Genomic DNA, 24,692 nt, shown 5'->3' on the forward strand with positions numbered 1-24,692 from the left:
TCCACCTGAACCTTTTCTCAGGAGGCTGTGAATCAGCTGATGAGCACTTTTATGAGGTACAGTTCTGGTTGATCACCTCAAAACAAATAACGTAGAGCTGGGAAACCTTCAGAAAAGCACAACTGAAATAATCAAGGGATGGAGCAACTCCCCTGTGGCAAAAGCTTGCAGACATTTGGTACTTTTTAGTGTAGAAGTCATGTGTTAAGAGTGTAGAACATTACATGTGGTGTGGATAAAGTGAACAGGGAGAGGTTTTCCCCCCTCACAGCACTAGAAAATGTGGACTTCCATTGAAGCTGAATGGTGGACGATTCAGGACAGTCAAAAGACAGTACTTCACACAGCCTGGCAACCAATACAGTTGCCACAGCTTTCACTTTCAGTGGCAGCAGTGCACGCATACATAGACACACACTTTGGAGGCGGGGGAGGTGTGCTACTGCAATGAGCCCTACCTCTGAGAAGTTGTTGGAGAATTTCCCCTCATCGGGGGAAAAATTCAGTGAAATGGTCCACCGTTTTCTCTGTCCGCAAATAGAGGACAATGTGCCTGAGTTTTGGTGATTTAACCCAGGGGTGAGGAATCCTTGAATGACAACTCCCATCATCCATTGCCATTGGCCATGTTTGCTGGGGCTGATGGGTGTTGTAGTTCAGCAACATCTGGCAGGCCAAAGGTTCCCTACCCCTGCTATAGCCAACACACCATGACGGCTCTTATGAGAGAACTGTAGGCAAGTAAAATGGGAACTTACTGCAGAGGAAAATCAGGCCACATTTGTGCAACTATCTGAGTAATGGCTTGTGAACAGGCCTGCCCCATTCTACCAAGACCCTTGAATGGTGCAGCTTTTCCACATAGGCTGGGCTTGGATTCCAATGCTGCTGAGCCAGAGCCAGAGAGGAAGGCACCCCTTTGCTGTTGGACTTCAATGGATGTATCTGCTCCTTCACTCCATTGTCCCAGTCTTGCACCCAACAGACTTCCAGTTTATTGGTACATATGCTGTGCTTTATGCTTGCTATAACATTATACATTTTATTTTTATTTCCAAATCATCTTTACAGTTTGTCTTTGTTATGCAGACATTGTCCTACAAGTTGTTTTTAAGTTTTGTTTTCAAGTGGTACAATGTGACAGGTTTAATTTTAAAAATAGCAACTACTAGAGCCTGATTCTCACATGGATCACGGAAGGGTGTAAGTTTGTAGAGTGAGGAGTGGCGCTGTTTCTTTTTCTTTCACTAACCAGTTGGTAAGAACACCAGACTCTTAATTTCAGGGTCGTGGGTTTGAGCCCCACATTGGTCGAATGATTCCTGCATTGCAGAGTGTTGGACTAAAGGACCCTTGTGGTCCTTTCCAACTCTACAATTCTGTGAATCTGTGAAAGCCCCAAATGTGAACTCCTGCTCATGAGTAGGTCTGGGTGCCCTGGTCACTTGATTAAATGGATGTCCTGACCACACTGAACCCCTGATTGCTGACATGTCTGCTGAGATACCCATGAACCTCTGCTACTGAACTGCAGGATTCTAAATTATGGTCCAGAGCGGTGTTCTCCAACCTTGGATGTCCATATGTTCTTGGACTATACCCCCCATCTTCCCCAAAGAGTTTAGCCAATAGTTGCGGATGATGGAAGTTGTAGTCCACCAACACCTGGGGATCTAAGGTCAAAAAATACTGGTCAAGAGCAGAATGGGCAGTTTTGTCTGCTGAGGGACACATTCTCTCAGAGCCAGCAATGGGTAGGGCCACAGACAAGAGTGTTCTGAATTAACTAATCCTGGAATAAAGATCACCTTACTTCAATTTTCACCATAGCTACCTCAGTACTATGTATGTCTTCTCAAAAACAAGCTCTACTGAGTTTGATGGGATTATTCTCAGAGAATTTTAAAAGACATAACAAACCAATACAGCTACAGTTCTGGAGAGCAAGTGAAATTAATTCCTTTCTGGTTTAGTGTGCTACAAACACATAGCAGAAGCCTTCCAATTTCCTGTTCATTCTCCGTGTTCTCTCAGTGTCTCTCTCAACAATGGTGTCCTTCTGGATCACCCGTCTGGGCCCGGCTTCAGAGGTACATTTATTCAGAAGTTCCAGACCACCTTGCATGGGTGTCTTCAGAAGGTGGTGCTGGGGGCACACAATTATGAACCCTAACCAGAGTTCCCTGGAAAAGAGGATTGATTGTTAAACCACTCTGAGAATTGTAGCTTTGTGAGGAGGAGAATAAGGGTCTCCTAACAACTCGCAGCACCCTCAACAAACGATAGCTCCCAGCTTTCTTTGAGGGAATCTGTGACATGGTATCATAGTGCTTTAGATGTATAGTGCAGATGTCTGGCTGCCTATCGTGCAGATGCATATAGGAGAGTGAAATCCTTGCAATGGCCCCAGTGCTGTCTTCTTCCAGGAAAACCTGCCAGCCGTTATTGATCTTCTCATCAACGGGACCTTTGACAAGCTTTGGAAAGCTGTGGCTGTCATTGGTTCTTCATCCTACCCTACTCTGTCCTAAAATAACATTCTGTTTTCGATCCCTAGATGCTGACAGACATTGTGAATTTGTTGGAAATCCTTTGAAGATTAAAAGCACTCGGAAATCATTATCATGTATCATTGGATACTTGGGTGAGTTCTTGTTTAGTAAAATGAGTCGTAAGTCATAAAATGAGTGTTTAAATGTCCTATCCAGGGCCAGCCCACCCATAAGGCAGACTGAAGCAGCCGCCTTGGGTGGTAGAATGCCAAGGGTTGGTGCCTCCATGGGCACCTCTCCTGCCACAGCCAGAGAAGTGGCGGTGGCTTCCAGCGAGATCTCTTGAGATCTTGAGGAGCTTGCCTGAGATCTTGTACCTGCCACTGCTTCTCCTCACTTGCCCCAGAGCCAGGGGTGTCCTGCCCACCACCACCAGAGAAGCAAGGAGAAGTGGATGTGGCTTCTGGGTTATGGTGAGTTCTTGCAGATTCCTGGCACGATCTTGCTGGAACCTGTAATGTGCAGCTGCACAATCCTGGTAAGGCAACACCTTTCCATTTCACCTCAGGCAGGCAGCAAAATGGGACAGGCTGCCCCATGTCCTATCAAAAGTCCTGTCAGAGGTCTTTCAAACAACATAGGCATGTTTCAGTGTGCAGTTGAGTTTAATTGAATAGCTGTATATTAGGTTTCTGGTGGCATGTTGATAGCAAGGACATAAGGAAGAATTTTTTTAACGGAACAGTAACCCCAGGTTGTCAATTGTGTGCCATTTCAACTAGATTTTACACAGCTTAAATCACTTTTCTCTCCCGTCCCTTCACAGCAACAGTTAAGGTCAAGTAACTGAAGGAGCATTTTCCTATTCTTTTTTATGTGGGGTAGTGTGATAACATCTCTAAGGTTTTAGATCCTGAAGTAGGAAAATTGGAAGCAAACCGTTGACATGATGATGATTTGAAATAATTTCAGCAATATATTTTTTGTTGTCCTCCCCCCCCCCGCCAAATTACAGAGATTCATCCAGCCATGAAGCCTAATATAATCAAGTCAACACCAAGCCTTCAGAGTTCAATGGCAAAGAGGTTGCTCGCTCCCCCTGGCCACTCATCGTTAAGTATTTTGGGGAAGAGAAACTACAGCCACCATCACAACGGCCTGGATGGTACGTGTAAATAAACTGACATCTGAAATAACTATTCTTTTTTGCAATGTGTGTATAATCTAAAGGCAGCATCTTTGCTTCTTTCAATCTGGGCATTGGTATCTTCTACAACAGGCTTCCTCTACCTCGGCCCTCCAGATGTTTTGAGACTACAATTCCCACCATCCCTGACCACTGGTCCTGCTAGCTAGGGATCATGGGAGTTGTAGGCCAAAAACATCTGGAGGGCCAAGGTTGAGGAAGCCTGTTCTACAATAATAGTCAGCTTAGTCCCTCTGTGACGATAGGATTGGAGTTAACATAGGACCATTGGAAAACAAAGCCCAGTTGCTAGGTTGCAAGTGAGGCCAGTGGTTCTAGGGGAGAAGAAAGCAGGCAGCCATGGGCCCTGATGTGCAGGTAGGCCTTGGCAGTTGCTATGGCAACAGAGCCTTGGGACCAAGATACAAGGCAGCCTGGCAGTGAGGTGTTTAGGGAGGGGCAGCTGGTCTGGTAGGGAAGACATTTGTGAAGGAATTCCCTGCAGCTGCCACCCGCCGCATTCAATCTTCCTGCTCTTTGTCAGGTGGAGGAAGGAGATGCTATCATGCTGGAAGCCATGGATAAAATGTGGCCAACATTTTTTAATTAATTACTAGAATGTTCTCGGGAGATATGGGTTGTGTCGCTGTCCCTTTTCTCCTGTCCATCATCCTATTTCAGGGAAGACCAGTGGCTGTACTTGCTGGAAAGATCCATTTAGAAGCAACTGTCAGAGGAAAAGCATTTGGCTGCTGAGTGGCTGAGCTACTAATCAGGCAGCCTTCAGTTCAAATATTAGTGACATTGTCTTGGCTCCAGATCCCTATATGCAATATGCCAAGGGAGGGAGGGTAGTAATAATTACTGACTTTACAGGGATAGCAACAAGGTAATGTGTGTGATGTATTTTGAGCATTCTATGTAGGTGGTCAATAATCCTAAATATTAACCATGTTAGCATTGGAAATGGCAAGCCAGTTTGTGTGTATGCAAAATGCACCGTGCTTGAATGTATTTATTTTTTGGCTTGAATTAATGCAAAGTATCCCAAGGGGAAGAGCCATTAGGCAATTTTTGCTTCTGTGTTACACTGCTGTGAGATAAGTGGGCTTTTTAAAAATTTTGTTAGCTTTGCTTAATTTTGGGTTGTGAAGCCTAGACCTAAGCAATGGATTACCACTTTCCAAGCAATGTATTTGATTTGGTAATCTGCTACAGAGATACGCTTTTTATATTCATCCGCTGTGAACTCGCTATTGAATCTAGTAATAGCTTAAAACTGTTTTGGGAAGATCAGCACATGATTTTCATTCATTGATCCTCTGTGAACTCGCTATTGAATCTAGTAATAGCTTAAAACTGTTTTGGGAAGATCAGCACATGATTTTCATTCATAGCTCTGTTTTGATTTCAGTTGTTAACTTGTGCTGAACATGTGCACAATATGTTTGTTTTGTCAGCCGAGGGGTAATGTGCTGCAACTGGCTAGAGTGTAAAATCTCTCTCAAGGGATTATTCAGATTTTGCAGCCCTAAACTGATACAACCCCACTTCCCATTAATCTGTGGTGTTTGCATGACTGATTACATAAAAAAGGGCATCATATTCCACCCCTTCTTCAAAAACCTGGATTAGGTTCCTGGTTGAAAAGATTACTTAAACATTGCCATTTTGAGCACTCAAAGCACTGTATATATGGCAACGCTTAAAATGACAATATTTGTAATGGAACCACCTATACAAGGCCCAAAGTGGGTATTAGGAGACATTTGTTTGGTTCACATTAACCAAATTTTCACTTCCTGAACCAATAAAAAAGCTGAAACACCCAACATTTGAATTTTGCACTGCTCTGAATTTTGCATATGTGTACATATTAAAATGCACATATTAGTGATTTATGTGTTTTAATGCATATAAGAGGCTCAAGGAAACATCACGATTCAAGTGTCCATCAAATTAAGAGTTTGAAGAGGGTTCTTTTTTATACAGATTTCTATACAGAATTGAGCAGTTCCAATCCAGCTGAGCTTTGCCTGCATTGGATGGCCTCTCACCCATTGAGGTCCAAGCTGCTTATACATTGGGTGTTGTTGTTGTTGTTAAACAGCCTGATTAATCATGTGCAGATAATATACAATTATTTGCATATTGTGTATAAAAGAACAGTACTCCATGTGGGTATATTTCTGCAGGCTCATTTTGTATGTATTAATATGCAAGTATTTTTATAAAGCTATGTGCATTGTTGAATATATGTGATTATTTTAGGAAACCTGGAGTATATATGTATATAATATTTATGTAGTATTATACATATAGTAACAATTATAATAATGTACATTTCATGTGAGAATTGTTTTTAGTTTTAGTGGGACCATTTAAAAAAAACAAAACTCTTCTCATCAATTTCACTTGGCAAGACAGGAATTTAAAAAATATATATCTTTTTTAAAAAAAAGAAAATACCATATCTAATTCAGTTATGCATCTGGATCTTTACTGGACTGAAGCACCCATCTTTTGTGGAGAAAATAGGCACTGAGACTGGAAAATATTTAGGTGTTGGCATTTTCCTCCAACATCAGTCTTAGTTTGCTTTAGTGAATGGTAAACGTAATCAGCAATCCAGGTTCTCAGCAAACATGTCAGGATGCATAGTTTTTTCAATAACTCTTGCTGGACGGTGAAAGTTCTCAAGTTAGCAGAGTGAACACCTCCATCTCCGTGTGCTAAGAAAAACTCAATGAATCATTATTATTTTTTGTCTCAAGTTACAAAATCATGGGAAGCAAAAATGTCATTGCTGCCTTCACTTTCTGGCCAACACTTTGCTTTTAAACAGGAAAGACTCACACAATGACATGAAAATGGAAGCTTCACTTCTCTCCACATTTGGAAGTAATTGAATTATATATCTTTGCGGCGACAGATTTCATAGAATGCCAAAGTAGGCTAGCTCAGTGCAACTGACAAAGCGCTTGTTTGCAGTATTACCTGAATATAGCTTGTTTTATTTTATGTTATTTAGATTTATTGCCAAATTAGGGCAGGTAAATAAAAGTAAAGGCCCTCCAGCAAAATAAAATGCAATCAAATCAACAAGATTACCCTGCCATTTCTCAAATGAGCCCTAAACACTTCTGAAAAGTGCTCAATCTTAGATTTTGATGCGTCTGTACATATGGAAGGGCATTCCATAATTCCAAATCAGTAGCAGTGATGGGGTTTTCAGTGGGCAGGTGTAGTGGATTCTCTGGGGTAACTGTGCCCCTGAAGGACCAGGTGTGCAGTCTGGGAGTCATTTTGCTCTCCATGGAGGTGCAGGTTAATGCTGTGTCCAGGGCAGCTGCCTACCAGCTCCATTTGGTATGCTGGCTGAGACCTTGACTGCCTGTGTACAGTCTCATCAGAATGGTACATGCGCTGGTTATCTCCTGCTTGGTCTACTGCAATGCATTCTACATGGGGCTACCTTTGAAGGTGACTTGGAAACTACAACTAATCCAGAATGCAGCAGCTAGGCTGGTGACTGGGAACGGCTGCCGGGACCATATAGCACCAGTCCTACACTGGCTCGCAGTACATTTCCAAGCACAATTTAAAGTGTTGGTGCTGACCTTTAAAGCCATAAATGGCCCTGGCCCAGTATACCTGAAGGAGCACCTCCACCCCCAATGTTCAACCCTAAGATCTAGATCTGAGAACTTTCTGACATTCCCCTCAATTTAGAAGTGCTGGGGCATATTTTTGGAGACAGGAAGGAAATGAATTTAAACAATCTTTAAAAGCAGTATTTGATTTGTTCTCTTTTTGCCCCGTCTCTTCTTTTTTTCTTCATTGACATACGGAGAAGCACCTGACATTTCTGTCTGAAATCTGTTTTCAGTTCCTAGCTCATCTCCTTGGAAAACAAAATTCCAATATGCAACCCTGAGTCACCTTAATGTTTTAGCAATGACATAAACACTCATTCCAAGAGTTGCTGGAAGAAGCCTCACTTGTTATTACATTTTATAACTTTGGGGGCTCTCAAATTATATTTCTGTGTAACATTAATTTTACATGGAAGCATATGCGATCTTAATTTAGTAAGCTTGCTGGTTCCTAGTATACTTACTATAACACCCCCCCCCCCCAGTGCTACATTAGAGTTTCTCCTTGTGAAAGAATAAAAGTAAGATATAAATATGAAAAAAGAATAAATAATACAATGCAGACTGTAGAAAACAGTAATGTGGAGCAAAGCCCCTATTTCTCAGGTGTGGGGCCCTACAAATAAATACCTAAACTTAATTCTCTGTGTCTAGCCAGGGTGAAAGCCATTGTGGTGTAATGGTTAGAGTGTCAGACTAGGACCTAGCAGACTCTGGCTTCAAATTTCCCCTAAGCTGTGAAACCCACTCGACTGCCCCAGCATCAGTAGACTAAAGTCCAACTACAAATGTTCCATTAGGTTACAGTTTTCAGTATGACATGCACTCCATTCTGCTTTAGACCACTTTCTCTGAATGCTAGTGATTTATAGGTTCCTGCAAAACGTTATTCTCTGACTGCACCACAATTATTTTTTCTTGTTTGCATCTAGGAACTTTGTCTTAATTGTCTAGCTGAAATTGTCAGACTTGTTTCCTCAAGTGATTGTTCTGCTTTTAGCAACATTGATTAGCTAAGCTCAGATTTTCACTTGACGCAGCACTGCCAAAGTAGCTTCACCTGTGGGTACGAAAGGAAATTGCAACCAGGTTAGTTTGACTTCAGCAACTTCAAAGCCCTTAGAAAGCATAATAAAAACAAATCATGTGTAAACATCTTGGGGAGCGGGGACTGATTGCTGGCAACCAATCTAGATCTGTTCAAAACTAATTGTGGTAGGACAACCTGGCTTTCCCTAGTGACGAGGAAGTGATTTAGTAGGCCAAGGGGGATCTTTCTGGTGAGTTTGGGAATAGTCAGAGGCCAAGAGACTGTTCTCATGGGTATGTGATGCAATTTTTACTCCTGAATGTATTAATTTTGAATCTGTGTGGTGCTTGGATGGGACACTTATCAGGGAACCATCTATAACAGGGCTGGGGAAATGTTTTCAAGTCTGAGGGTCGCAAGCCAGTTGTGGAACGGGCCAGAGGCAAAAATGTGTGAGATTTTTGTCAAAGGACAAGAGAGTGGGCCAAAGGATGCAAATCTTACCCTCTAACAAACGGCTGTCCAGCCTCTACTTAACTAATCTCCGGTGAAGGACAGTCCACTGCCTCTCAAAGCAATTTGTCAAATAGCTGTTAGGAAGTTTCATTAAACATATAGCAGAAAATGACTTCTTTGCATTTTCCACCCATTAGTTCTTGTCCTGCCGTCTAGAGCAACAGCAGATAAATCTGCTCCATTTTCTATGTGCCAGGCATTCCTATATTTGAAGATTGTTATCAATCCCATCTGCTGTGGTGGGCCCTGTAATTGCAAGGTTGCCTCTGTAGTTGGAGCTCTCTGTTTGGCATTCTGTATCTTTCAGTATTACGGTTGCTCTTGAGGAAGCGGCATTGAAAATAATTTGTTGTAAAGGGATGTGTGTAAGCCAATCTAGGTCTAATCTGTGGTGTTGTGTGTGGTTTTGTTTTAGGACTCTCCAGTCATACACATGGGACTAAAATGGTAAGTTCTAACATTTTTCTATCTGATTTTACTGGATTTGGACTTAAAGAATGTGCAAATCCTATGCATGGTTGCTCAGAAACTAATGTGTCTGTTAGGATTTGCTCTCAAGTAAATGTGCATAGGAAGGATTGCAGCCTTAGTACCAGAAGTGGCTCATAGGACAGGGAGGGGCGACAATGCTTGCTCCCTGGCAGCTGGGTTGCTGATGTTTACTGGGAGAGATGGGGAAAATGGAGTGGTGAGGAGGTTGTTGTGGTGCCAACACACCAGCAGGAGCACCAGATAGGTTCTACACTGATGCCTTTGCACTGGACCAACCTCTCTATTGCCTTTTCCCTCTCCCTCCTGGTAAACAACAGCGACATGCCTGCCGGGATGCTCCTTCCCACCCGATGAGACACCTGGTGGCATCTTCTTCTGAAATCTATTGTGCATGGGGAGCCAATGTGAAACAGTGGCAAACAAGTGTTGGATTTGGAGGCACAGGGGGCCAAGTCCCCATCCCCAATTTTCCACAAAGTTTATCTATACCATGTGGTCCTGGTCAAATGAATCTAAGCAATATTATTATTGCTTCTGTGCAATAATATTTCATGTATTGTGAGATGGCTATTCTCATGATGTGTGTTCATCTTCAAGAGAGATACTGTTACTTTGATTTAAAAATTATGTTACAAATCAGGAAAACCCCAATAAATTCCTAAAGCAAATACTTAACAGTTGTCTGATTTTGTCCCTGTTTTTGTTTAAATAAACAAAAAGATGATTAGCAGCTGAAGCTCTGTTAGCAAACATTGGAATGGCAGCCATAGTTCCAGTTCTTTTCTGCTGTTAAAAACATATAAAGAAATAGTAAGACCCCCACAATGACTTGAAAATTGGGAGGATTAGTGGGCTGAATTATTAAGATCATAAATATACCTTAGAGAAAACTCATACGTGAAATCTACATTTCATTTCATCAGCCAAGGAACTCATAGGAATATTTTAGGTTGGAGTGAAAGGTTCAAATACCAAAGCATTCTGTCCTGGGCCATATGCCAGGGATGGGTGGGAATGATCCCAACAAGTGCCCCCATCTCCCTTCTCTTCCATTTCTTTCTCCCTCTTCTACTCACCCCCACCCCACCACTCAATGAGATGAGAGAGACATCACAATTGCAAGACGTCTGAAATGATTGCTTGAAGGTTTTCCCCTTCCTTCTACCCCCTACCCATGGTTTGGTCAATTTACCTGGTAGATTATATCTCCCTGCCTGGGTGATAAGATTCTTGGGTGAGAACCTTCCTTCAGTCCCATCAAGATCAGAGGCACAGATGGTTGTGACACAAGAGAGAGCCTTTCATATGTCTGCGGCAAGATTGTGGAATTCCTTCCCAAAAGAGATTAGACTGGCTTCCTCCTTGTTATCTTTCAACTGGCAGGTTTCTTATTTAAACAGGCCTTTGAAAACGAAGGAGCAGACAATGTTGGCAGCTAACAGGGCAATCAAGAGTTCAGTACTGGTTCTAAATGTCCTTTATTGTATTTTAACAATTGTTTTTAGTTTGTTTTTTTAATTATTTTGTATTTTAAAGTGGTGTTTCTAAAAGGTTGTAAGCTGTCTGGAATCCCAGCTTGGGGAAAAGGCAGGCCATAAATACATTAAATATACATTAATAACAACAATAACAAATAATATTTGTTATTAATAATAATAAACTGTCCATTTTGACTTTGTCCCAGCACATTTTTCTTGGTCTGCTAGCCATATCCTTCTTTTCTTATGGGCTTCCCCCTCCCACCATGATTTTAACCTGATGGCTACATGAAATTAGTCGCAAAGGCCACATGTTATCCACTCTTGCGTGACAGTAGCATCATGCCTTTCTCACCAACTTGTACCCACCTGCTCATACAGAATTTGAGTCATTTAGTGACTCATAGCTCCAATCAAATCTCTTGTTGTGAGTCTGGCCTTCACTGTACCCTGTGTACAAATCTGAATGTTTGATGCAAAATGACAGAATAACTTGGTGACATAAACAGTCCAGAGCAGAATACCAGATGCTAACATTGTGATTCAATCAAGATCGCTGCTCATATCCATGTTTCCTGATTAATCAGGAGATCTGCTCACACTAGTGTCATCATAGTATCATTGCAATATCTTCCCTCAGTTTTCTAAAGAGAATTCACTGGATTTCCAAAATCTGTCATTCACAACTGGTGCTTGTATTAAATTCAAATTTATTATTATTAATTGTTTTATGCCAGAGGTTACTTTTGTTCTCAATAGACTTTGACATAGTGTATTTTGGCTGTATGTTTTGTCTTTCAGACACTGCTTCCTTGAATGGTTTCCAGCTCTGTTCTTAAGTTACAAATTCAAAATCTTATGTTACATAGATTATTTTTACTTTCAAAAGCTGTTTAATAAAACGTTGCAATGCAACTTCTTTAAAAATCAGCTAAATAAAACATTTCTATCACCTAAAAAGGAGCCCTGATTACAGATTTTAGAACAATTATTTTGCAGATGGCAAGAAGCTTTGAAGAAGTAGTTTGGGAAATTCGTCGTATGTCTGGAATCAGGAGTATATTAAAAGATGACCTAATAAAATGTTCCAGACAGATTGAAGAGGAGACAGGCAGAACAGAAACTCATTTATTCCTATATTTAAAAATTGGACACATTATAAATAATTTGAGCACAAAGTATGTATGGCCCACTAAGGGATCGTACTAATTCAGTTATTAAGTATGACTTATTGTACTAATTTTGGCAAAGTAATCTCAAATAATTATTTTAAAGGAACTTTAAAACAGATTAATAAAATTATGGTAAATCAAATTAACAGGGGAAAGGATCTTAATACAAGCATCCCACAGGAAATGTGAAGGTGGTTGTGGCAGAATATTCCACAGTCCACTTTGTGTATGAACCACAAGGAAAACTTTTATAAATTTGTATTTGATGGTATTTGACATCATATAAGCTGAATCAAATATACATACTGGCTGTTACATATTTTTTGAACCTGCCATATGATTATAATATACTGGGCCTCTGAATTAGAGATAAGAAATGTGACAAGTTGTGTGTGGTCAATGGACTCACTGTTTAGTTTAGTTACTCTTTTGGGAAATGGAGTTTGTTTATCCACTACTACTATTTCTTAATTTATATGAAATATTCAGTTACATATAATTCACAATAGGTATTTTTATGACCAAGTGTGTTGGCTCCTGGGGGCCGAGGCACTATGGCCCTCAATGCATACTAAACCAAAGGGAGGAATGACTTCGGAAGATGTTTTGGCACTTGCCTTGACTAAAATAAATGACTCCTTGGAACAAATGAACAAAAAATTGGACCAGAACACACAATCGATAAAAAGTTCAGAACAAACTATTAAAAGTTTGGAGCAAAAAGTTAATTCTAATACAGAAGCGATTGAGACACTAGTCAAGGAATCTAATTTAACTAGACAGACTGCAGAGGAGGTTAAGGAGAAGATCGTCACTGTTGAAGCCAAGGTGGCACAACTAGAAACAGAGGTCCCTGAGGTGCGAAAACAAGTAGAAGATCATAAGGTGCTGTTCTCTATGATCGAGCTTAAAGAGAAACAGACAAACTTGAGGATTCGAGCAATACCTGAACTAGAAAAGGACTCTTTGACTATCTAACGAACGAATTTGCAGCCCACTGGGACCTAGATTTGCAAGAAGACCTGTTTAAAATTGTGAGAGCCTTCAGACTTGGAAGAGGAGGGGAAAAGGAGAAGAACAGAATAAGGGATTGCCTGATCACACTCCGATCTAAAGAAGAAAGGGATAAAATCCTAAGTTGGCACTACGAGAACGCCTTGGTAATTCACCAATCAAAGGTGGAAATTTTTAAAGATATCCCAAAACATCTTTTGACTTGATTATAAGGACCTGGTGGATCTCCTGAGAAGGAACCAAGTTAATTTCAGGTGGGAGTTCCCTCAAGGCCTCTCCTTCAACTTCAAGGGAAGGAAAATAAAAATAAGATCTCTGGAAGATAAAATAAAGTTTTTGTACAAATACGAAGAAGACCTACAGAAGGGAACTGGAATAGATTCAACTACATTGGAAAGGAGACTACCAGGTTGGAGCAAAGAACACAGAAGAGAACGTCACCAGGTAAAGGCCCCCTGGACATTTCGGCATTGTCTTTTGGATTGGATTCTCCTGTTAAAGAACCAACGGTACCACCCTCAGAAGAGGAGCAAACTCTGGGAGCGGTTGGGGGAATATCAAAGTAACCACAGAATGGCTTTGCAGGTCCTGAGCTGGAATTGCAATGGTCTAAATATTCCGGAAAAAAGGCGTAGAGTGTTTCATTTATTGAAAAAAGAGCAATTGGACTTGATTTGTCTACAAGAAACTCATGTGACAAGGTTACACAGGAAGTATTGGGCAATAAAAAACTAGGCCAAGAATTTATTTCATCGGACAAAGTTAAAAAAAGAGGTGTAGTCATCTATGCAAAGGAGAGCCTTCTACCTAAATTTATCTTTAAAGATGAACAAGGAAGATTTATAGCAATTGAAATTCAAACACAAGGAGAAAATTTTTTGATAATAGGCATTTATGCACCTAATGAAGGGAAATCGGAATTCTTCAAGAAGCTGCACGAAATTTTGATGGACTATATGGACTATAACATGATTCTGATGGGGGACATGAATGGTGTAGTATCTACAAATATGGATAAGGCGCAAAGACAAACAATTACCAAAGATGGAAGACTACCAAAAACCTTTTTTGACATGACTGAAAACATGGACTTAATCGATATCTGGAGGGTGAAGAACCCTCTGGAAAGAGAGGGAACCTTCTTTTCTGAGGCTAAAATGACATGGACAAGAATTGATCAAATCTGGGTAACTAGAGGGTTGGCCCCAAAGACTAGCAAAGTGGAAATATGCCCCAAGACCTGTTCTGACCATAATGCGGTAAGGATGGAAATGAAATTGATGCCAACTGGTTCCTTTAGATGGAGGATGAATGACTCTTTGTTTAGGAATGATGAATTTACTAAAAAGGCTCAGAAAACTTTGAAAGACTATTTTGAGATAAATATGAATACGACTGTGGAAAAAAGAGTAATTTGGGATGCAAGTAAAGCCGTTATGAGAGGATTCCTGATACAACAGAATGCAATTAGGAAGAGAATGCAAAATGAGAAAAAAGAAAGAATTTTGGGGAAAATAAAGGAAGGAGAGAAGAAATTGAGGGAAAAACCAAAGTCTCAGGAGATCTTGAAAGAAATAAAGCTTTATCAAGTACAATATATGAAATTGATGAACCAGGAAATTGAATGGAAGATTAAACAGATGAGACAAAAGACATTTGATTCAGCAAATAAGTGTGGGAAATTGCTGGCCTGGCAGTTGAAAAAAAGACAAAAATTAAATACTATTACGAATTTGGAAGTGGAAGGAAAGAATGTACAGAATCCTGTGGAAATCAGAAAGTGCTTTCAGAGGTATCTTAAACAACTATACACGCAAGAAAAGCAGAGTGAAGTGGACATTGATAAATTCATGAAAATAAATGGACTACAAAAAATCTCCCAAGAAAATAAATTAATGCTGGACCATAAAATAACGGACCAGGAAGTAGAAGGGGCTATCCAGAGTATGCAACTGGGCAAATCTCCAGGGCCGGATGGACTGACTTCAAGATACTATAGATCTTTGAAAGAATGGTTAATACAACCTCTAAAGGAAGTCTGTAATGAAATTTTGGAAGGGAAAAGGGCGTCAGAGTCGTGGAAGGAAGCCTACATTACACTAATACCAAAAATAGAGGCCGAAAAGACACAGCTTAAGAACTACCGCCCCATATCACTGCTTAATGTGGATTACAAAATTTTTGCAGATATTTTGGCTAAAAGATTAAAAAGGGTGTTAGTAGAAGTAATTCATAAAGACCAAGCGGGCTTTCTCCCGGGCAGACACCTGTCTGACAATACGAGGAACATAATTAATATTTTAGAAAAGTTACAAGCGAAGATTAACACTAAAGCTGTACTGATCTTTGTGGACGCGGAGAAGGCCTTTGACAATATTTCTTGGAAGTTTATGAAAAAGAATTTACTGGGGATGGGGGTTGGTCAAAGTTTTGGAAATGGTATAGGTGCAATTTACTCTGAGCAAAAGGCTAAACTAATTGTGAACAACGTAGTGATGGAAGAGTTTAAGATTGAGAAAGGTACATGACAAGGTTGCCCAATCTCTCCATTGCTCTTTATATCGGTCCTGGAGGTTTTGCTAAACATGATTAGAAAGACCAACTGGTAGAAGGTATTCAAGTGGGAACTAAACAGTACAAGTTAAAAGCTTTTGCAGATGATTTGGTATTGACTTTACAGGAGCCAGAATCAAGCACTAAAAGAGTATTAGAACTGATCCAAGAATTTGGCAATGTAGCAGGGTTTAAGTTGAATAAAATGAAAACTAAAGTTTTAGAGAAAAATTTAAATGAGGATGAGAGGGAAAGGTTTCAGAAGGAGACAGGTTTAACATTGGTTAAAAAAGTGAAATATCTTGGGGTTAATATGACAGCTAAGAATGTGAATCTATTTAAAGACAATTATGAAAAATGCTGGATGGAAGTGAAAAAGGACTTAGAAATATGGTCAAATTTGAAGCTTTCCTTGTTGGGTCGAATTGCAGTTATAAAGATGAATGTATTGCCAAGAATGTTATTTTTGTTTCAATCATTGCAAATTTTGGACAAAATGGACTGTTTCAAGAAGTGGCAGAGAGATATTTCTAGATTCGTCTGGCAGGGCAAGAAGCCCAGAATAAAAATTAAAATATTAACTGACGCAAAGGAAAGAGGCGGATTTGCCCTGCCAGACCTTAAACTTTATTATGAATCAGCAGCAGTCTGCTGGTTGAAAGATTGGCTGCTTCTTGAGAACACAGACATTCTGGATTTAGAAGGTTTTGATAATGTTTTTGGGTGGCATGCATACTTGTGGTACGACAAGGTTAAAGTACATAAAGCATTTAAAAACCATATTGTCAGGAAAGCATTGTTTAATGTTTGGATAAGATATAAAGATTTACTGGAAAATAAAACCCCAAGGTGGTTGTCACCGATGGAAGGGAAGGCCCTGAAAAAGCTCAATATGGACGCCAAATGGCCGAAATATTGGGAAATTCTGGAACAAGAAGGAGATAAATTGAAATTGCAGAGTTTTGAGAAATTAAAAGATAAAGTGCGAGACTGGCTTCATTACTATCAAATAAGAGAAGCCTATAATTTGGACAAAAAAATTGGCTTCCAGGTGGAAAAATCAAAATTGGAAACAGAGCTGTTAGATCCTAAAACTAAGATACTTTCAAGAATGTATAACTTGCTGTTAAAATGGAACACGCAGGATGAAACGGTTAAATCTGCTATGATTAAATGGGCACAAGATGTTGGGCATAACATTATGTTTGCTGACTGGGAACAGTTGTGGACCACTGGTATGAAATTCACGGCATGTAATGCCTTAAGAGAGAATATTATGAAAATGATATATAGGTGGTACATGACACCAGTCAAGCTTGTAAAGATTTATCATTTGCCCGATAATTGTTGGAAATGTAAAGAAACTGAAGGTACATTCTTTCACCTTTGGTGGACGTGCCCAAGGATTAAGGCTTTTTGGGAGATGATATATAATGAAATGAAAAAGGTATTTAAATATACCTTTCTGAAGAAACCAGAGGCCTTTCTTCTGGGCATGGTCGGCCAATTGGTGTTAAAGAAGGACAGAACTTTTTTTATGTATGCTACAACAGCAGCGAGAATACTTATTGCAAAGTACTGAAAGACACAAGATCTACCTACCCGGGAAGAATGGCAGATGAAGTTGATAGACTATATGGAGTTGGCGGAAATGACCGGCAGAATTCGAGACCAGGGAGAAGAGTCGGTGGAAGAAGATTGGAAAAAAAAATTTTTTTTTACAGAAATATTGCAAAATTAATGAATGCTAGGAGATTGTTGGAAAGAAGGTATTGGGCTTTAGTAGAAATGTTACTAAGAATTAAGTAAGAATAGATCGACTATGGTTAAAGTGTAAAATTTAAGGCTAAATTGTGTTAAGAAAAAGTTTGGATTTAAATTGGAGAAAAAGGGAAAGGACTTGCTGAAATAATTAATTGAACTGGAATGCAAAGAGGGAGGTTTGAGGAAGTCAAGGAAATAAGCAAATGTAAAATAAGGATATGAAAATATGGGTTTTTTCTTTTTCTTTTTTAAATGTTTGTGTTTTTTTAAAAAAAAATTTTGCTTTTCTTTTTCTATATTTTTTCTTTCTTTTTTATTGTAATTTTTTATTGTTTGTTCTTTGTTTCTTTGTATCTGTTAAACTTTAATAAATATTTTAAAAAAGAAAAAAGAAAAAAACACTATGTTTTTTTTCCTCTCTAGAGGGCAGGGCCCCCTCAATATTCAGAGGGCCCTACGTCAGAATATCGTGTTGGGCCCCCTTAATTGTCCAGAGAAGCTGGCACTTCTGTTTATGATGAATTTGAAATGATAGTAGTTTCCTTCAGTGTCTACTAAACCATTTTTTGTTACTATAATGCATAAGGTGTTGGTGGTATATCTGTTACTGAATAGTTTAATGTAAGCATGCTTGAGTAATGGCAAGGTATAAATGTAATGAATCCATAAGATGACTTTGTGTATCAAATGTGGGCAGGAGCAATTATGTAAAGGCAAGATGAAGTGCTGCCATGTTCTTTCATAATTTCCCTTGCCTTTCCTGGAGTGTACTGGATGTTCAGAATTTGAGACAAGATGGAGTTTCTGTTGGTGTTCTGCTGTTAAGAGTCTGAGATAGGATAGAGTTTCTGTTGGTGTACTACCCACCCGATGGAGGCAGTCTCAGATGTGGCACGGAACCCTAAACTTTTTATTCTTAAACTATGGGCTGGGACTCATTCCTGGGATGGCCATGCTAATTCATGCTCTTGTAGTCTCTGGACAAGATTACTGCAACATGCTGCCCTTTGAAAAGGGACAAGAAACTTCAACTGATGCAAAATGCTGTTTCAGCGGCTGGTTGATTAGAGCACAGTATTCTAGCATTGTTCAGTCTATACTAGATTGGCTATACTATTGCCAGTTCATTACAGCATAATGGAAAGAGTTGGTTCTTGCCTTGAAAGCTCTAAATAACTTAGGATCTGAGTACCTTAAGGAATACCTTTTCCCCTCACACATTTCCACGTGTACTCTATTCAGCATGTGAGGTCCTGCTCTGTGTCCTCCTGCCAACAGAAGTTCTGTGAGTCTACTAAGAGCAGGGCCTTCTCAATAATGGCACCAATTTTATTGAATGCCCTCCCAAAGGAAGCCCACTCGGGTCCAACAAAATAAAAATCCAAATCTTTGAGAAGGACTTGAACATTGGTTAATTTCACTGGTCTCCTGTGCGGGTATAGATGTACCATTTTGCTGAGTTTGTTGGGGAGTTTTAAAGTTATTGTTGAATTTGTTTATATTCTTATATTTGTTTCCAGTCTGCTGCAGTGTTTCTTTTTTGCTATGGGGTTATTTAATGTTGATGGCTTGTAATGTTTTTATAGTAAAATGATATCTAATTATAAAAAATAAATAATGCATAGGTTTCTATCCTAAAGGATACCTTATTTTTATACAAGGAAATATAAAGTGAGTCACAGCCCTGAAGATCCTCAAGAGCTTGATTTTAGGTTAGTCAAGTGAAGATATGAGCATTAGAAGAAATAAATAAATACTTTGCTCGTGTCACTTGTACTGCTATGAGGGATAGAGACTCGGGTTGCATTCTTGAATGTTTTCTGACATCCTGTTAGTAGTGCTTAGAATATTTCAGTTCTTGCATTGATGTGTTTGGCCAGTTCTTGAGAGGACATATGAATATACCCAGTGCTGGATCAAGATTTCAGGAGTCCTAGCAAAAAAACACCCCATGTGTTGTACCCCTAAAATTTTGAGAGAATGTGGAGAGGCCTGCTATTATTGAGCTCACCCAGTCCCTCTCAGAATCTTAGGATGAGATTAGAGATCCTTGCTTATCTGGGTTCTTTGCAAGGCTCAGAGAGCTTGGGGCAGTGGGTGAGCAGCGGAATATTTATGCTTCATGGCGTCTGATACAATGTGAGAAACAACCACACGCTCTATGTGTTCCACAAAGAAGTCTAGAACGGGAGGAGGTCTCTTACTTACAGAGGGATGAGATCTTTTGCTTTGTGTAGGGCATTCAGGAAGGTCAGAAGCTATGTGATTTTACCTTTGACTGCTTCATAAACTTCCAGGCCACCATTTGCAAAGACAGTCAAATGAAACTAATAGTGGAGTTGGCCTGGTTTCTGTGCCCTGGCATTTTCCTGACCCTGATTGTTTTCCATAGTGTCTCTCATATTGCCTATCAGTAGGCAATAGGACATTTAGGAACAGAGGAAGTGCCTTATACCAAGTCTGCGTGGGAGGAATTAAAATATATGAATCCCTGTAGACCCGTGTGTGGAGGTGAACAACAAAAAGAAATGGCTAGGTGCCTGGATTCAAATTGTGAGGCTTGCACACAGAGAACCCTAGTAGCAGAGTATTAATCTCACAAAAATAAGTAGCACTGTAAAGTGTTAAGAATATAGGTTGTTCAACCTTTCTTATCCCATTCAGCTGCACACAACAGCTGACCTTTTCCTACCCCTTTTGCAATGAGTAGACCACACTGTTAAGTAAGTTTAAAATGAATTACTTACAGATTCAAAGTCTCAGTCATGCATTGTTCCATGCAGCAGCAAGGATAACACAGGCAAAATACTCTTAGGTAGAAAGTACAGGATAGAGTTCCAAACATGTGCTGTAAGCCTGGGAGCAAGCTAACTCATGTCTGTCTCATTACATGATGCAGAGAGAGAGAGAGAGAGAGAGAAGAAGAAGAAGAAAAAGTAGAAGAAGAATTAGAAAGGCTTCCAGAGAAGAAGGGGCATGACCTAGTTGAGTCTATCTAGCAATACAACTCCTTTAGCTCTTCATGCACTAACTAGCCCTTTGCTTCTTAGTTGTATTTGACCACAACCTCCTGCAGTCCTTCTAGCTCACTATTGCCTACGCTGACTATCAGGTCTGTCCAGGGTTTCAGGCAGGTGACATTCCCAACGCTACCTGGAGATGCCAAGGACTGAACCAGGAATCTTCTGCATGCAAAACAGATGCTCTGAGCTGAATAGCACTTCTGCACAGCCGAAGCAAGCATGCCTTAAATGCAATGCCAGTTGGAAAGTAAACAGGTGGCAAAACTCACTTTGGATTTGCCCCTACTGATTTCAACCCTGTTTATATTTGGTTTTGGTTTCGGCTAAATGTTTGTGACACACATGCTGGACTTGCTTAGGATTGGCCAGGTTAAATTTTTAGTGACACATGAATATGCCTCTTTTCAGCCAGCTGTTTTCTGTAAATAAATTAGCAAACTTGCTTCAGGGAAACATTGCAATGGCTCATCTTTTCAGGCTGAGGTTGCAGCTCATATAGAGATGCTTCTAATGGGCTCAGGAATTGAGAGGGCAGGGGCGGTTCCTAAGCTTTCAGGGCAAAAGCAGTGTGGTGAATCTTTCCGTGGTTTGGCATCAATAACGCCGAAGTGCTGTTAAAGTAGTAAATGGGAGCACTATATCTGACATCATCTTCAAAGAGTTTGTGCCTGAAAGTTTATTGATCATGTTCTTCTGTAGCAGTGGATGTGCTTTCCAATGGCTTTAGAGGGAGCATTAAGTATTTGAGTAATGCCCAGGTTAAAAAGCAAAGAGCTCTATTCCTTCTGACTTCCTATGCCATGCATTCTTCACTGCTTTGTCCACAGGACTGCATACTGAGATATATCAGGCCACCCTGGACTGAGTTTGAATTTAAAACCCAGATTAGGCTAAACTTCAGCAAATGCATTCAGCACCCCAGTCTGCCTTTTTGGTGGGTAGCCTAATATTTATTGAAATAGTACTACAGGCAAAACAGGAACCTTATATCCCATCGGTACTTATTAAAGGCTAATCTATGCTAGGACTAGGAGGATAATTTAATGGCTAATATAAGGAGGAGGAGCAACAGCCACAGGAGTTGCTCTTAGTAGAAGGAGCAACAGCAAATGAGCACATTTCTCACTGTAATGGGTTCTACTGGGACTTTATCACTCCCATGGAGTGGAGCAGAGAATCAGCAGTGCCTACGGCAACAATATCCAATGTCAGAAACCTTCAGCATGCTATTGGGCACCAGATTGCTAGAGGGGCCACTAGGGATATTGCGGCCCAAGGAATTGCAGGTCTGAGGCACCAAAAATGAGAAAAAGTATCTTGGTCTCGTTGGTGTTCAGCCAAGGTAGCTCTACAAGGTTCTTGTGACAGATGCCTGCCATGTGGCAGACACAGCTAATTACTAGCTCCCAACTTGGAACATTACTTTTAGTTTGAGATAAGGGCATGACTATGGAAAGCTCCCAAGTACTCTCATATGGATTAATCTCAGAGGACCTGGTCTTTCAAAAGTGGGCTGTGATTAGGGATGTTCATTCTGTGTGAATTTATGTGAATGAACTTAATCCTGGCCACCTCCTAGGCTAATTTCATGGATCGGACTGCAGTTATCCTTTGGGCTACACACTTCTGATTTTACGATTCAGGTTGTGGGTCAAAGATGCCTACAAATTGCATATTTCAGGGAGAAATCCATACAAAAATAAACACTTTGGGGGAAAAGTATATTTTAGAGCTAAAATGTGTGCAATTTAAAATACTGATGCATTAAAAATGGGGCAGAACGGATTTATGATTAAACATATGTGAAACTGACACCGGGGAGACTAACCCAGGCATAGGCAAACCTCAGCCCTCCAGATGTTTTGAGACTACAGTTCCCATCATCCCTGGCCATTGGTCCTGTTAGCTAGGGATGATGGGAGTTGTAGGCCAAAAACATCTGGAGGGCCGAGTTTGCCTCTGCCTGGACTAACCTGTCTATCCTTTGTTGTGTTGTGATGTGGTGGGGAGCTTATAAACAAGGACAAAATAACACTCTCCATTGGATTGTAGTCCATGTTTCTAAAACATTTCCTGATTTTTTTTATTTTTTTTTATTTTTTTGGCAATGATTTCAGCAAGCGGCACATGATTTCTATACAACTAATGGTAAAACTTTACAAGTCGGCACAAGTGACCTTATGCCAAGTGTTACGCCGTTGCTCAAGAGGCAGAGACAAAACTGGCTCAATGCTCCTGATGATGGTTTCTTTATTGCTACAGAAGAGACCAGGTAAGAGAAAGTGGGGAGATAAGAGCCTGCAAGAATCAAGAGTGTAGAAAGCTCGCTCGCCCTCTCATTGCTAGGTAACATTCTGAGAACGCCGAAATGTATTCTTATGCATATGATGGATCCAGCTAGTCAATTCCCACAGGTGTCAAACATACTGAAACAGTCTCCATCAAGTGCTACGGTAATATTTATAGGCACATTTAAATCCGTAGAAAGGCTGTAATCAGTGATCCAATATCAGTATCTCAAGCAGGCAAAAGATCCTTCATGCATTTATTCTGTGCTAGAAAAAGAGGCTATTGTAAATTCCTCACTTTCCATCATATGACCGAAGAATAAACATTTCCCCACAATTTAGCACTTAGGAAATGGTTTTTTGTACTCCGGCTGAGAGGTAGATATAAAAGCTGTGGGTTTTTCAGAGGGTGAACATGGTTTGTTCATAGATTATTGTGTGGGGTTTTGATTCTTCCCGATATCTTTTCTTCATCATCTGACCATTATTTATCTCTGTATAAAGAACCAAAGGCAGCCTGTTCCTGCAGTGCTACCCTTGCTTAGTCCTTTTATTAAAACATCTTTCCATTCTTATTTACAAGCACAAAGATTTCTAAGTGCAAATGCTTCCAATGCACTGATTGCCATGGAAATCCCTCAATTATAGCTTATTCAGTGATGGCTTGATGATCCCTTTAAAACGCAGGGGAAACTGGCAAATTTATTTTAGATTGAGATGCATCTCTGTGTGTGTGTGTGTGTGTGATTATACATAGGTACATGGCTGAATATTTACAGAACAGCTTCATTTATCCAAATAGCTTGAAAGCAGTTGGAAAATAAGGAATAACTTCTTGAATATTTCCATATGCCGTTGCTTGGAAGAATAGAGAGCTTCAAACATACTGATTGCTCCAGGAGAAATTTGTTATGCTGGTATTTCCAGCAGCAAGCTACTAAACATGGATGTAGAACACATGACTTTATAAATAACTGTGTGGAAATGTTGGGGACACCTATGGCAATTAACCTATGCATATATTTTATTAACCTGTTGCACGTTTGCTATGAGAAACACCAGTGTGCCCTGAAGTTACTGTAATGCAGAGCTTTCCAAACTGTGTGTCGCGACGTGTTAGTGTGTTGGCTGCCGTGTGCAGGTGTATTGCGCAAACGCTGCCTGTGCTTCTCGCTGGGCTGGAAAGGGATTAGTTTAACCTCTGGTTTGCTAGTAAAATTGAATTACTGTGTTGCGAAATGATGCATGTCTAAAAAGTATGTTGCCAGTATGAAAAGTTACCAAAGGTTTAATTTACTTAGCTTTTAGGTTTAATTTACTTAGCTTTGCATGGACATGGACTGGAAAATATTCACAGTACATTGGGATGCTTCAGAATTTGAATAATGGCAGCTCAGCTTGAATCTCTCTTCCACATGAACTTGATCACAGGTTACTATCAATGATGTAATGTGTTTTATGAAGCAGAGTGTTTTTACGAAGTTTTCCTAAATCCTGGAGGTGCTCAAATTAGCAACATGCAAAAGGATGGCTTAGGGAACCGACACTGGTTTATATAGGTTACTTTTTCTGATCAAGTTGAGTTTAGCAGCCCTTGCAAATCACTGTCTTTTGAAGACAGTGCCCTGCATAAATAGTTCTGTACCTAACCTTGGCATGGAAAATATCTCCACCATAAAATTTCATATTTAGTTGCCTGATGTGTTTGGGCTCACATTCCCAGCTACATATTTAAGGGCATTTTTGGAACAGTTGCCCCAGCCCCACTGGTGAAATGTTAATTGTTGCACTGTTGGAAATTATTAAGCTGGAAAAGGAGCCTTATCTAATGCTGGGACTATATTGTTAGTAATTCGCAATTATTTATTTGTTTTCAGTGTCTGCATCTTGCCTATTTATGGACACTTTATGCTGCTGACAGTCAACAATAAATGGGATGCAGCTTTGTGTCCTACAAGGGACTAACAGTAGGAGTTTTGGCCTTTTTCTTCTTCTTTGAAGACTTGACCCTGGTGTCAGGTACAGGCA

General features: G+C 40.1%; 1 protein-coding gene across 5 annotated transcripts in view; it reads left to right on the forward strand.

Annotated features, from left to right (window-relative positions):
* Nucleotides 1-24,692, forward strand: part of MTA3 (metastasis associated 1 family member 3) — a 118,903-nt gene that overhangs the window by 75,301 nt on the left and 18,910 nt on the right. For 2 of the 5 annotated variants that reach the window (XM_053383327.1, XM_053383328.1), the window contains exons 15-18: nucleotides 2,558-2,644; nucleotides 3,508-3,657; nucleotides 9,296-9,327; nucleotides 22,494-22,648. In XM_053383327.1, the coding sequence (XP_053239302.1) occupies nucleotides 2,558-2,644; nucleotides 3,508-3,657; nucleotides 9,296-9,327; nucleotides 22,494-22,648 (424 nt within the window). Of the gene's footprint in view, nucleotides 1-2,557; nucleotides 2,645-3,507; nucleotides 3,658-9,295; nucleotides 9,328-11,651; nucleotides 11,766-22,493; nucleotides 22,649-24,692 lie in introns of those variants that run through there. The other 3 variants (XM_053383331.1, XM_053383329.1, XM_053383330.1) reach the window with 2 other exon arrangements.

The sequence above is a fragment of the Podarcis raffonei genome, chromosome 3, assembly GCF_027172205.1.
Source record: "Podarcis raffonei isolate rPodRaf1 chromosome 3, rPodRaf1.pri, whole genome shotgun sequence".
In the NCBI taxonomy this organism is placed as follows: Eukaryota; Metazoa; Chordata; class Lepidosauria; order Squamata; family Lacertidae; genus Podarcis; species Podarcis raffonei.